General features: G+C 48.1%; 1 protein-coding gene across 3 annotated transcripts in view; it reads left to right on the forward strand.

Annotated features, from left to right (window-relative positions):
* Arhgef4 (Rho guanine nucleotide exchange factor 4) overlaps window positions 1-15,364 on the forward strand; it is a 144,578-nt gene that overhangs the window by 36,028 nt on the left and 93,186 nt on the right. For all 3 annotated transcript variants that reach the window (XM_036167240.1, XM_036167241.1, XM_036167239.1), the window contains one exon: window positions 10,083-13,607. In XM_036167240.1, the coding sequence (XP_036023133.1) occupies window positions 10,083-13,607 (3,525 nt within the window). The remainder of the gene's footprint in view (window positions 1-10,082; window positions 13,608-15,364) is intronic.

Consider the following 15,364-nt stretch of genomic DNA (forward strand, 5'->3'; position numbering starts at 1 on the left):
GCACAACTTTCCATTGAAAATGTTCCTTAGAGACATTTTTAAAAGGTTTCTGACTCCAGTAAAGATGGAGCAACTCTTGTTCCTCCAACATCTCCTTCACCACAACAAACCAGGCATAACACAGCACACAGGCAGGAAGCACCCAAGAGGGAAGAAGAAGAAGAAGAAGGCTCAGAGACCTCAGGAATTGAGCGACTAATCCTCTAGTTTCCTCTTGGGATCCCACATGTTAGAGAAGTTCTAATCACAGTCCACAAAAACAACAGTCCACAAAAACAGCAGTCCACAAAAGCAACAGTCCACAAAAGGCCCAGGAAAGCCCGTTGCCTCCTAGCTGCCAGCCCAACAACACCTACAGCCATGCTCCCTGTCCCACAGTCTCAGCAGGACCAAGAGCCTAGCTGACATTCTATCTTCTCTCAGGAAGCAGGCAGTGCCCTGGTGCTTCTCTCAGGGCATTCCGCTGTGGGAGTGTCAGGGTCAAAGCCCCTGCCCAGATGGGTGGGCTAGTGGACTCTGACATTTTGCACAAGGAGTGTCGGCAGGGACAGAGGAACCAGAGCCTTGCCCTCAGCCAGCTGCAGCAGGCCTAATGAGAGGAGATGGTATGAGGCGTTAACACCCACTGTGATTCACTACTGTGCCCTGCACCCTCCTTCTTCCCTCATTCACAATCAGGAATGGAGAAGGGACTGGCTGGCACTCTTCTTGCCTCTTGTCTGTGATCTTCAAGGCCAAGATGGGGGCTGCACTCCACCTCTCCCTGCAGCAGCCGTCACTTCCAGGCAAAATGGCAGAATTTTGAACTGTTAATTCGAAGGAGAATGGAGTGTTCCGACTGTGCCTTTTTAAAAAAATAGATTATAAATCCATGTGTGCAAAGGTACATACCTCCAGAAGGCTGTACCCAATCCACTCTCTGTCCCTAGCAAAAACAGTAACAGAGGTGAAATTCTTTTCCTAATAAAAATGTATCGAAAACTTTAAAATACAGGATAGAACAAAATCCTTGCTGATGGCTTCAGAGGTAGTGTGGAGAAGGTATGGGCGGAGTAAGTGATTGTGAAGGCAGATCCATTGAATCTGTCTGGCCTGAACTAAATGGGTGAGCATTAGCGGTGTGTGCTGCGGGAATCACAGCAGGGGTCTCACGTGTCCTCAGTCTCCAAGGAGAGCTGTAATAAAGAGCTCAAAAATATTCAAACAGGGGTTGGGGATTTAGCTCAGTGGTAGAGTGCTTGCCTAGCAAGCGCCAGGCTCTGGGTTCTATCCTCAGCTCAAAAAAAAAAAAAAAAAAAATTCAAACAGTGATGGCTGAAAATGTCTTAAGTTTAACAAAAGTTGTACAGATATAGACTAGAGTAGTTCATCAAACCCCAAATAGGAGAAACAAGAAGAATTCTGTACCAAGACAGAGTAAGAGCAGACCAGACTGTGTGTTTGACTGAGTGTCACAAACTAAAGACAGGAAAAACAACAGCATTCCAAGTAAGACGATTTTAAATAATGCTTGGTTTTTGTTGTTTCTTTCTATTTATTTGAATGTATTTATTCTTTCAAAATTATATATCTAAATCATATATATGTGTGTGTGTGTGTGTGTGTGTGTGTGTGTGTGTGTATTTATATTACATACACTTCCAGCTAAGCTCCTTCTTACTCCTTCTTATTCCTAACAAAGCTCCCTCATGAGGGAATATCCCTCATAACATGATAGCAGATTGCTCATCTAAGACTACAGAGTCAAGAGCAAAAACAGGTGCTCTTCAACTGCTGAAAGAAAAAGCCATCTATATCCAATGAAAATGTGCAGAATTGACAGAATTTGTACTTCCCATTGCTTTAAATTCCTTAAAAGTGACGAAATTAAGGACAGCAGAGAAGACATGTGAGGAGGTGTTCTGGGCATATGCATTTTAATTTGCTGGCCATGCCTTAGGGTCCCTAGACTCTTGACTCATGGCTTTTGCTGTGGTGACTGAGTGCTCCTGTGAGCCACCTCATGCTATGGGTGGGGTGACGTCAGACCATCCCTACAGCTCTGGAAGAAGACATGAAGTGAGTCAGAGGGAATGGGTCTTCAGCAGCATCGGGTTCTTCTATTGACGGCTGTCGTGTGTGTGTGTGTGTGTGTGTGTGTGTGTGTGTGTGTGTGTGTACACGTGTGTACGGGATACTGGACTACACACATGCTATAACATGCATGTGGAGGCCTTGGTTCTGCCTTTCCCACCTTGTTCAGTGCAGGGTTTCTTGGTTGGTTACTGCTGCACTGTGCATGTAGGTGCCAGTGGAGGTCAGGGGTCAACTTTGGGTGGAATTCTTTGGGAGCCACCAATCTTGTTTTTGTTTTTTGTTTTTTTTTTTTTTTTTAAACAGGTCTAGAATTGGCCAAGACCTTGCCAAGAAGGGTAGGCAAACTGGCCAGGGAGCCCAGAGACCCTCCTGGCTCTGCTTCCCCAGGACTGGGATTATAAGTAGTTGCCATCATGCCCAAGTTTCTTACATGGTTCTTATTGTCAGTTCTGTTTTTTTTGTTTGTTTGTTTGTTTGTTTGTTTTTAATTTCAGCCATTCTGGTAGATAAGTAGTGGTGAGGTTTTAATTCGATTTATCTTTGGCAAACGAAGCTTTTCATGTGCTTATTCCCATTTATGCATCATATGTCGTAAAATGGGAACTGAATAACTTATTTTTGTTATTGAGTTCTGGGTGTACTTTATATATTGTTAACTCTAGAACTTGGTCGCACAGACATGTGTATACATTTCTCTGTCTTTAGTTTGTCCCTTCCTCTTCCCAACACTACCCTCCACAGAGCAAACACTGTGAATTTCACCATCTGTCTTTTCCCTCTGCAGGCATCTCTTCTGTTCTGTTGTGTCTAATCTCTTCAAGAAGATCACACTTTCAGGACTGTGAGAGGCTCAATGGGGGAAAAGGCACTTCCTGTGCAAGCGTGGAGACTTTAGTTGAAATGCCAGCACCCATCTAAAAGGCCAGACACGACTACACAGCTGTAACTCCGTCACTGTGTGAGGCAGAGACAGAGAGTTCGCTGGGGCAGGCTGAGGCAGAAGACTTGGAACGCCAACACAGGATGGTCATGAGTTCAAGGGTGGCCTAGGCTACATAGCAAGATCTTAACACACACACACACACACACACACACACACACACACACACACACACACACACAGTGGGGGCAGGGAGAGAGACAGACAGACAGAGAACAGATAAAGGCAAGACCATGGCTGGTCTACCTGTCAATGTCCTATTGTGATAGTAACAAGTTTCCACGAACGTAGTTGCTTCAGACAACTTAAGTTCATTGTCATTCCGTTCTGGAGGTCAGACAGTCCAACCAGTGTCTCTCTGAGGACTGTGTAGGCAGGGCCGTTCCCTTCTGGTTGCTCTGGGGTGAAACATCTGCTGCTAGGAATGTTCCCACCCATATTCTCTGGCTCAAGGCCCTTCCCTGAACACCCAGGCTTCTTCTGTTCTTGTTGCCACACCTCCCTGACTCCTGCCTGCTTTCCCTCATAAGGACCCACAAAGATGTTACAGGTTAGCTTCCTCCTCCAGTCCTTTAGTCATTTCTGCAAAGCCCTCTTTGCCGTGAAAAGTAAGATCGCAGGTTTCAGGAACTAAGATGGGACTATCTCCTGACAGAGGGGGCATTAGTTTGCCTTATATAGCCTCGAAAGAATGATGGGAGAAATCTTAATGATCTCAGGTTGGCACTTTATTAATCTGACAAACACAGAAGTGACCTAGAGAGGCCAGTGAGGTGGGTCAGTGGGGAAAGCACACCTGCAACCAGGGAGATTAGACTCTGGATTTCCAGAACCCAAGCAGATGCTGGGCAGGCATGCTGGCCACTTGTAATCTCAGGGAGCAAGAGGTGGAAATAGACTGCTAGAACAAGCTGATGAGCCGGAACAGCAGAATCAATGAGCTCTGGCTTCAACTGAGAGACCTTGTTTCCATCTAAGGCAAAGAGTGTTGGATGAAGACACCAGACATCAACCTTAGTCCTCCTGTGCATGCATATGCATACACATACATGTGAGACCACACACACACACACACACACACACACACACACACACACACACACACACGGGGGTGGGGGGGAATGTCAATGAATTGTCGATAAAAGGGATGGAATACTGAGCAGTGTCACAACACAGATGCATTTCAAGATAACTGTACTCAGTGGGAAAGACCAGCCCCCTCCCCCGGCCCCCTCAAATGCAGGTTGCAAGACAACATTTCTATACGACAAGTAACCCATGGTGGCAGAACACATGTAAAGATCTTCTGGGGGGTGGTAGCAGGGGTGTTCAGGGAGGGCCACGGAGGGACTAAAGGGAACAATTAACAACCAGCACTAACCAACTGGAGCTTCACAAGTGAGTGTTAAAACTTGCAATCTGTGTGGTTTCCTTATAGCAACTACCTATCAATAGTTAAAATGAGGCAGGAGGGCTGAGAAGACAGCTCTGTCTGTAAAGTGTTTGTGGTGCCAACAGCAGAACCTGAGTTCGAATTCCTAGCTCCCACATCAAAAGCTAGGTGTGGAGGCCCTTGCCTACAATTCCAGTGCAGGGGGGCAGAGCAGTGGGATCTCTGTAGCTCACCCACCAGCTACCGAATCTATGAGTTCCCAGTTCAGTGAGAGATCTCATCTCAACAGTGAGGGTGGAGGGAGAAGCAGGAGGAACTCTCTGAGTTTGAGAGCAGTCTGGTCTACATAGTGAGTTCCAAGACAGCCAGGACTACATAGGGAGACCCTGTCTCAAAAAAAACAAAACAAAAACAAAAACAAAAACCCCCAAAGCAACAATAACAACAACAACAAAAATAGAAGTGGAAACATGAAAAAAGAAAGACACCGGTGTCAACGCCTGACCTTTACACATAGAGGTGCCTGCATACTCTCACACATGCACACACATCCATTAACAAGATGGCTGCAAAGCACTCAGACCTGAGATGAAGGTCGGTATCCCTTAAAACTCAACCTTTTATCCCATCATCATTGAGTGTCCACTCAGTGTTCCTAGGACAGACAAAGATAGGGTTCAGAGGGCAGGAATGGGGTGGAGACTGTGATCCACATTTGTCAGTCATCACAATAAATCCTCATGGCTAAACTCTGCATAGAAATGATTAAATGGGGGCTGGAGAGATGGCTCAGTGGTTAACAGCACTGGCTGCTCTTCCAGAGGTCCTGAGTTCAATTTCCAGCAACCACATGGTGGCTCACAACCATCTCTAATGGGATCTGACACCGTCTTCTGTTGAGCAGACACACATGCAGACAGTGCATTCATACATAAAAATTAAAAAAAAAAAAATTTAAAAAGTGACTGACAAGTTGAATTTTGGAAACCTACTTGTGTGTGATTATGAAAAAAAGCACACTTAAGGAAAGGAGAAAGCCACCTACTCTGTGGGAAGGCAGCCTTTAAAGGAAAAGTCACTATTAGGACAAGAAAGTGTAGTAAAGAACACAGTCCCAGGAAGATGTGACCGTGCTGAGCTGGTTCCTACTGACTGAGGTAAGGCTGCAGTACGCACATGGATGATGACAGGGTTGGAAGAGGAAATGGGCTGATCCTCACTCAGCACTCTTCATAGCAGAGGGAAACCGGTCAAGTCACCAGGGGTTTACACACAGCCAACAGGCTTCCCCTAACGAGCGTCTAGTAAGCGTTGCAGTGAACTACTACCCAATTCATACTCCTCCAACCCCGCTGGGCCTTGATGCCAGTAGGCCTGGCACCATGCGCTAGAACCGGTTTCAACTCACTTCAGAATATTTGTATCATACAGGTAACATCTCAGACCACAGCGTAATTAATAAAAAACCAGAAACCAAAAAAGACTACTAAAATTTCCTTCTAATAAACCTTGGGTCAAATAGGACGTTGTAACGGGAATTAGGGAAACAATTAGAATTGCTGAGTTCATTGAAATATTTCGCGTGACAGCTACTGGATTGTAGGGGTAGGGGATAAGACTCCATGGGTAAGAGTTCTTGCCGCCCGAGCAAGAGGTCGTGAGTTTGAATCCCAAGCACCCGTACACATCACCTGTACATACAGCTGAAATTGCTGTTTAGAGGGCATATTGTATCTGAAAATACAATCATTTTTTTAAAAAGAGGAGGTGGTGGAGGAGGAAGTGTGGAGATTAAAAGTCACCGTATTTTGAGTTGAGATGAGATGTGGTGGGGTTCATGTCCGGTGAAGGGAGGTGTGTCTCCAGTGCCGTCTGGAGAGGTGGGCGAGGGGAGGGGAGGGCTGGAGTCCCCTCGCCCGCTCTCCCCCAGTAACCACTCTTACCTCCGTGACTTCATGTTCTCAGCTCAGCTCTGCAAAAATACTCACCACGAGAGCTGAGCGTTCATGAAAGGAGAGAAGGCAAACTCTGGCCTTAGTGTCTGAGGCAGTACACTGCCCAAGAGAAAGTGGAGAGCCTGCCTTTTAAAGACCACCTGAATCTGATCCTCTCTCTCATCGGGAACATTCTGAGCCTCACAGTCAAAAGAATATTTCTTGCCTCTAAAGTTGACTTCCAATCATTCCTAGATCATAGCCTAGATTTAATATGAGAGCCAATAGTTTTTATTTTGTGATTTTTATTTCTATGATTTTATTATTAATTAACTTATGCTGATAATTTCGAAGTGGTTTATACATATTTATAGAAAAGTATATAAATTGCAACAGATGGATGTATTTGTGTGTGTGTGTGTGTGTGTGTGTGTGTGTGTGTGTGTGTATGTGCCAGATGAGGATGTCTAGTGTCCTATTCTATTGGTCTGCACCCTACTCCCTTGAGATGAGGTCTCTCCCTGAGTCTCTTTTATATGAGTGCCGGGGACCCAGACTCGTGTCTCCATGGCCGTCACCTCAGTCCCAGGTGGAGTTATCTTAAAAATCTATCTTCAGGGGCTAGGGAGGTAGTTTCATTGATGAAGTGCTGCTGATGGTCTGAGATCAAGTCCAGTGCCCATAAAGAATTGGGCATGGTGCCTGTGGTTGTAGTCCCAACAGTGGCAAGGCAGAAATAGGCGCCTGCTGGACAGCCACTCTAGCTGAATCAGTGAGGCCAAGGCCAGTGAGAGAGCTTTTGTCAGAAAGAGTAGAAGGCGCTAGAGGAAAGGCATCTGAGGATGACCTCTGACCTCCACATGCAGGTGCACAGGCACACACACACACACACACACACACACACACACACACACACACACACATCCTGGGGAAACCCTGCTTGGGAAGGGTGCAGAATTTGAGGAGTCCTGACTAGATTCAGGAACAAGTGCCTATGCCACTCATGACCTGGAGAAATGATGGAAACTTTGATAGCTGAGGGCAGACTCCAGTGTACCCTCACCCCTTGAGGCTACTGCATGAACTCCGACATGCTAGCAGGCATGTCTAAGGTTAGGACATCCCCCTATGATGCCATCTACAAAGTTACACTTGAGAACCACGGAGTCCAGTTACATTTTTCAAAAATCACATACACAAATCTTGTGTTTTAGGTAATTCTACAGCTCTGTGTTAGGCTGCATTTGTAGCTCTTGTGGGCCATGTGCAGCCCACAGGCTGCAGGTTGGATACACTTGATTCAGGCTTCCCGCCTGAGGAAAAGAAGCCAGGCCCCCAAAGATATATCACAGAGCCTGTCCATGTCAAACTCCAGGGCAGATTAATCAAGACTCATAAATATCAGATCCCTGGCCCTGGGAAGGACTGGGAAGGGAAGAATATTGGCTGGGAAGGGACAGGGATTTTTAGGGGGAAATAGATATTTGTAGGCAGATCCCTTTTTCACAACTCATATTTGTATCCTATAAATGGATGCACAGGAATTCATGGCTTAGACAGTGGACTAAGAAGTGTATAGGCTGGGCATGGTGGCACATGTCTTTAGTCTTAGCATTCGCAGGGGGAATATCTGTGTTTGAGGCTAGCCTGATATACATATTGAGTTCCAAACCAGACAAGGCTATATAACGAGACCTTGTCTTTTTTTTTTTTTTTTTGAGACCTTGTCTTTTTTTAAAATTCTTTTTTATTATTATTTTTTCATTTTTATTTATTAAGAAATTTTCTACTCACTCCACATACTATCCACAGATCCCCCCTCTTCCCTCCTCCCACTCCCCAGCCCTCTTTCCCAAGCTACCCCACATCCCTACATCCCCCAAATAGAGGTCTCCCATGGGGAGTCAGCCGAGCCCAGCACACTGAGCCTAGGCAGGTCCAAGCCCCTTCCCACTGCACCAAGGCTGTGCAAGGTGTCACACCACAGGCACCGGATTCCAGAAGCCTGCCCATAGACCAGGAACAGATCCCTATCCCCCTGCCTGGGTGCCCCCCCCAAACAGTTCGAGCCAAACAACCATCTTCTGTATCCAGAGGGCCTAGTCCAGTCTCATGGGGGCTCCACAGCCACCAGTCCACAGTACATGGGCTTCCACTAGTGTGGCCAGAGACCTTGTCTTTAAAGGGAGGGTGGAGGTAGAGGTGTAATTAGAGAGCTGGGAAGATGGTTTGTTGACCAAGTGCTTCCTTTGAAAGCATTAGGGCCCGAGTTTGATTCTCCAGAAACACACACACACACACACACACACACACACACACACACACACACACAGCCAAGTGTAGTGAGCAGAGACAAGTAGATCCATGGACGTTCATGGGTGAAGTTCTAGGCCAGTGAGAGGAGATCTTGCCTCAAACAAAAAGCCAATCAATGACACCTACATGTGGCTCCCAGATGTAACACACACACACACACACACACACACACACACACACACACACACACACACACACATGAATGAGAGAGAGATGGGGGTAGGGAGAGTTCTGCCGCTTCTGCCAAGTTCTTTCTTCTTGTTCTCAAAGCTGCCCTGAGCATACCCAACATCCCATGTCTGTAGTCTCAATCATTCTCAAGGCTTCTTTTGTTTTCCTCTACCCCCTCTAGCTATGCGAACCTAAGAAACAATTCTAAATGTAAGAGCATTTACTATAAGCCACTGGGCTCCACAAGAACCAACAGAACCAAGGCTAGGCATGTATTATTCTGTTTCTTCTTGCTGGATACTCCCCACGGAAGGGTGCTTCTCACCGTGACTCATACAGCATGCTCTCGCTTACTTCAACTGTGAATGCTCTTACAGCCCGCGCTGCCTTTTGATGGCTTTGTTTTAACTTGTACGACATTTTCTCCCCATAGTTCAGGTTTGCCTTCATGCCTTGTTTACTTTTTCTTTTCTCATCTTTGTGTGTGTGTGTGTGTGTGTGTGTGTGTGTGTGTGTGTGTATAGATGTGTGAATACATTAGTGTGTGCATATGTGTGTGTGATGTACATATGTTTATGTATTCCTATATGCCTGTTTGTGTGTGTGTGAATGTGAGTGTGTGTATGCATTAGTGTATATGTGGGAGAGATTTATATGTGTATGTGTGTGTTAAGTGTGTATGTTCATGTTTGTATTTGTATGTTAGCGTGTGTGTGCTCATACACATGTGCACACATGCACAGTGATTGTTCATGTTTGTGTATTTGTGTGTTCATGTTTGGGGCCAGGGTATTATGTACCACAGGATGCATGAGGAAGTCAGAGGACAACCTTGGGTGTGAGTCCTCAATTTCCACCTTGTTTGAGACCAGGTCTCTCTTATTGATTGCTGCCTATACCAAGCTAGCTAGACTCTGAGCTCCTAGCTATTCCCCTGCCTCTGCCTCCCACCTTGTCATGGGCATGCTGGGATGACAGGTCTGAGCTACTGCACCTGGCTTTTATATCGGTACCAGAGATCCAGACTAGGGGCTGCCAGGCTAGCACGGGAAGCTCCGCTCACCGAGCCCTCTCCTCAGCCCTTCATGCTTATTTCTGTGTTAACGTAAGGTCCCACTTTATGTTTCCCTTCCTTCTTGGGGCTATGTGGGAGATGATGAAGGATATTTCCTTCTAGGCATGCATGATGGTGTAAATGTGTGTGCCGAGTCCTGGAGGCTTTTGTCTGATTCTTCTCTTCTTGTGCTTCTAGACTGCAGAGTCCGATGCGCCTCCTCCAGGTGAAGGTGGGAGTGAGGAAGATAACCAACTCCACCCACACCCTGCAGACCCAGAGGAGCAGGGATGGCACCGGGAAATAGACCCTGAGGATTTTGAGACACTATCCCACAAGAGTGAAAGTCGATCCGACACAAAAACAGACCCCTTTGAAAGCGCTTCTGAGGTAGAGTCCCTGCCTGGTGACCTCGAGGATGGAGTCTGCCCCTCTCCATGTGGCCCCTCTGCAGACAGAGAAGCAGGCTGGGGATGCCCTGGTGGCTCAGCAGCTAGATTTCCTCAAGGGCAGCATTTGGCTTGTGCTGAAGGGCTCCATACAGAGGAAGAGCTGGATTTACTCTCAGGCTTGCAGGAAGAGTCTCACCAAAGCAAATTGCACATGTCGGCTACTGCTGCTGCTGCAAAACGGGATGAAGAAAGCCTCTGTGACTGTGTGACCAGCTTGGTGCAGAAGTCTGTGCCAACAGCTGAGTCCTTCTCCCAGAGTGCCACCACCACCACCAGCAGTCCTCAGCTGCAAAAGGCCAGGTCTGGGGGCTATCTGGATGTCCCTGGGGTCTGGCCCTGCTTTCTCCAACACTGTGAACTAGGTCAGAGCTGGCCACACATCCACTGCAGGGCTGGGGCAGCAGAGCTACCTCACATAGGCCCACAGGACAATGACTTCCCTCTGTGGATCAGGACAAAGAAGGGGCCTGCCCCCAGGCCCGCAGTGGGCACAGACTTACTTTGGGTTCATTCCTGCTTGGATGTAGCCTGCCAACCACGACTGGGCACACCTTGCCTTGTAGACATCAAGTGCCATCATAGTGTTCCAGAAAATCTTGGTGCCAATGGCAAGACACCACAAAGATACATCTGCCAGTGTGTGAAGAGCCTGGTGAGGGCTCATTCTATAGCAGCATTTCCTTTGGACTGCCTTAAGGAGCCTTTGAAGCAGAAATGTGTGACATTTGGGTCCTACTTGAAGCAAGGAACAGAAGTAGAACCTGAGCACCCAATCACTCCTAACACTCTTTCCCCTGGGCCCACACAGCAGTCTTACTTACTTTCCACTTCTCCAAGCAGGGCCCCTCCTTTGCAGGAAGAGCACAAGCCTGGTGATTGTAGCATTAAAAGGACATCTCAAGACACACCCTGTTTAGGTCTCCCACTGGAAAACCAGGTAGAACAGGCTTCTAGGTCATGCCCAGACCCTTCCCACCTTACTTCAGAATTGCTGAAGCTTGGCAGCCAAGAGGAAGTGCCTGGACCCGCTGAAAGCAAGCCAGGACACAGCCCAGAAAGCAGACTGGAGGAGCCCGAAGGTGTCCAGCCTGATGATGCTATCAGTAAACAAAGGTGCCTGCAAAACATCCTTGCCAAGACAGGAAACCAGACCAAGACCTGCTCATCAAAGCGTGTTCTCAAGGAGGAGAGAAAACCGCCCGATAGGGCCTCCCCCTTCCCACACCGCGGCAGCCACAGTGAGATGCCCGTGTGGAACAAAGGGTTTGTGGGTTCCTCGGAAGCGAAGGATAGTGCCTATGCCCCAAAGACCACCCTGAGACCAAGTGTAATTGATCCTCCAGAAGCAGCCGACGCGGTGGTTCTAGACCTCCCATGCAGGGGAAATGCCTTGCAGAGTCTTTTGGATTTCCCAGCTGTGGAAACATCTTACTGCAGCCCTGGGAATGATTGTCCACAGGGAACCGGGGATGGCAGGGAGCCTTTCACTTCTGGCCAGCAGCAGGTGCCCAAAGTCCATGGGGTCTCTAAGGACAGCTGCAAACTCATTCTTATAGCAGTAAAGCAGGAACACAAGCAGACCTCTACAAGGAAGGCCCGCTGTGGTCGAAAATCACAGTCCTGTGATTTCCTGGAGGAAAGATGCAAAACTCCACAAGGCGCCGGCACCACAGCTGGTGAGTCTCCCAGGGCCTCAGATATGCCAATGTGTGGCGGTGAGTGTGAACCTGCCACAGCAGGGCCGGGTGATGGGGCTCCTCAGCTGCTGGCCCCAGACATAGAGCTTGTGAGTGCTCTGGTCCCCAGGGCTGCCTCAGATGACACACTGAGCTCAGAGGAGACACTGGAGGAGAAGCTGCTCGGGGATACCGCGAGCCTGGGGTCTGAGTGTGTACACTCGGGCTTGGACATCCACCCCGAGGGGAACCAGGAGTCGCCCAGCGCAGAACTCAAACAAGGAGAGTGTGCTAAAGAGGCTGAGGGGGCCGGCGAGGTGGAGGTCCCCCATTCAGGAGACTTGGCTTCGGCCCAAGTCACAATGCGACAGTTCCAGGGACCCTGCGGCCAGCTTCAGTGGGGTGCCCAGGGGTCAGAGCAGCACCCTGCCTTTGTCCAGATGACCCCTTTAAGGACTGACAGGTCCTGGTCTGAGGAGAGCCCCGGAGGAGACATACCCTGCAGCCAGGCCTCGACCTCAGAGGGCCTGAACCCAGCTTGCCCCAGTCCTGAGGAAGGTGTGCCCCAGAGTCCATGGTTTGCAGGCCGCCAGGTGGAGCTGCCTCTGCACCAAGTGCCCCAGAGCATGCCTCTGGAGGCCCATTCTGTTGGTATACACCAAGAGACTCAAGTGGAGAGATCAGGGAGCCTCGGTGGCGAAGGACCTTCCCCTGAAAGTTGCAACATCAAGAGACTGAAAACAACGGAGAGCAAGATCAGGGCAAGGCTGGCCTTAGCCCAGAAGACCTTTACCAACTTTTTTGAGGCCAAAGTTGTAGAGAAAACGAATGCAGGCTCCGTCAAAGGCGAGAAAGAGAGGCGCAGGCGAGGCCAGGGCTCTTGGCGCACGTTTCTGAGAAGCAAAGATGTGGAAAGCTCCAAAAGGCCCTCGTTAGTGAGTGGGGTTCCCGAACCAGACTTTCCCGAACTCCTCTGCTCTTCCCCACCAGCAACCAGAGGCCATCGTGAAGAGTGGACAGTTAGCACCGACAGCCGTGTGTGTGTGGAGTCCTGGACACCCTTACAGTCTCCCGCAACTCCGCCCTCCAGCTGTCTGGCTTCTCCGGAACACAGGAGGAAAAGCGAACCGACCATTAAACGCACTGTTACCCAGGAAAGCAGTAGGTACCTGTCTTCTGGGATCTTCCCAGAGCCGTCCTGGCTGACCTCCCCCACCAGCCCCGGAGCCCAGCACATTGGCATCGGTTGTACACTCACCTGCAGCTCTGCCTGCCACTTGGCCTATGAACACCAAGGCATGCCTTGTAGACCCACAAGCCCCAAGCCCACCAGCCCCATGCCTGGGGCTCAGAGGGTAGATCTCTGCCTTGGGGGCAGGACTAGCGCCGTCTCCATGGTCTCGCTTAGAAGCTACAGGGACGCCAACCAATGTTCAGAGGCCTCCGAACGGCCCAAGGGCAAGGCCAGGGCGAGCCTCTTACTCTCTCTGCAAACTCTAAACCAGAACGACCAGAAGGAAGACAGCACAAACACGTGCCTGTGTCGCCACGGCCTGGGCACAGCACCCTTCCTTGGGGACCTTCCTGGGAGTGAGGTAAGTGAGCTGTTGGTGGCAACAACTCTTTCTTTACCTCTTAAGGCAAGTGGAGGGGTGATCGCTTGGGTTAGTGTCGTCATGGTCTTAAAAATGTGTTTATTTGTTTATTGTGTGTGTGTGTCTCTGTGTATGTCTCTGTGTGTGTCTGTGTATGTCTCTGTGTGTGTCTGTGTATGTCTCTGTGTGTGTCTGTGTATGTGTCTTTATCTGTGTATGTCTATGTATGACTGTGTGTGTGGTGTGTCTATGTATCTGTGTATGTGTCTCTCTGTGTGTCTCTATGTCTGTGTCTGTGTGTCTGTGTGGAACAGGGCATGCTTCAGATCAAAGGACAATCAGCTCTCTCCTTCCCCAGTGTTCAGGGACTGAATTCATGTGGCTTACTTGGCTGCAAGCACCTCAACCCACTGAACCATCTCCCCTGCCCTTTAGATCTGGTGTATTGACACGAAGTCTCATGTAGCTCAGGCTAGCCGTGGACTTGCTGTGTTGCCAAGGACGGCCTTTAGCTCCCGATCCTTCTGTCCTCATCCCAAGTGTTAAGATTACAGACATGAACCACCATTCCCGGTTTTACAGGGTGCTGAGTATTGAACCCAGGGCTTCATGCATGCCAGGCAAGCACTCTACCAACTGAGCTACATCCTTAACACACACACACACACACACACACACACACACACACACACACACACACACCATTGTATTAGATTTACAGTAAAACTGAAAAAATATTCAAGTACTAAAAGACAGAGTTGGGAAAGTTAATTCACTAATCTCAAATACCAAGTATAATACAGCATTATAAAGCTTCAGGGAAAACAAAACACAAGGGAGAACACAGACTCTGGAAGGTGGTTTAAACCCCTAATTTTCAACTTGCATGTCCAACAACAGAACAATACCACACCACACAAATAAGGTTGAAAAGTCAACAGTAAGAATACAAAAAAGTATGTCAAGGTTCAATTACCTTCGTAGTTTTAGAATATTGCCATATACATAAAGGAGACAGCTTGAGGATGACTCCCAAGCTTAAATTCAAGGCTGGGCCAGTGAGATGTCTCAGTGGTTAAGAGCACTTGCTGCTCCAGCATAGGACTGGTGTTCAGTTCCCAGAACCCTCAGGAGGTTCACAACCACCTATAACTTTGTGGGGGATCCAACGCCCTCGGCTGCCCTCCAAGGGCACCTGCATGGACATGTATAAACACACATAAATACAATAAAATGAATCTTAATCACAGAACTCGCTGGTGTCACCACCGACTCAGCCAGCCTGGAGGTCATTAATTTGTTTGTACTTCTTTGTGTTATGACTTCCTGCGGTCAGATACAGACTTTAACATTTGAGACATAGTATCAGGACTCAAGCCTTTCAGGTTTTGTATCTTTTTGGATGTTTGGTTTCATATGAGGGGCGTTCAATCTGTTTTTCCACAGTTTCTGTTCTATACCATGGACAGAGCCATGTAAGGACTACCATAAGCAAGACACACAAATTCCTTGTCCTTGGGCTAAACTCCTTTATACTTATATCCTGGCGACCTTTCAAGCACTAGTCTGTGGTTAAATTAAAAAATGTTACTTTTTGAGACTGGCTTCTTGTACTCAGCTTAAGTCCTTTGAAATCTGCTAAATTTGTTGCATTTACCAATAATCCCTTTTTATGGCTAAGTAACATTTTATTCTTAACCACTCATCTACTAAAAGACATTTGGGCTGCTTACAGATTTGGGACATCACAAGTAAAA

Source organism: Onychomys torridus, chromosome 18 (genome assembly GCF_903995425.1).
Source record: "Onychomys torridus chromosome 18, mOncTor1.1, whole genome shotgun sequence".
Taxonomy (NCBI): domain Eukaryota; kingdom Metazoa; phylum Chordata; class Mammalia; order Rodentia; family Cricetidae; genus Onychomys; species Onychomys torridus.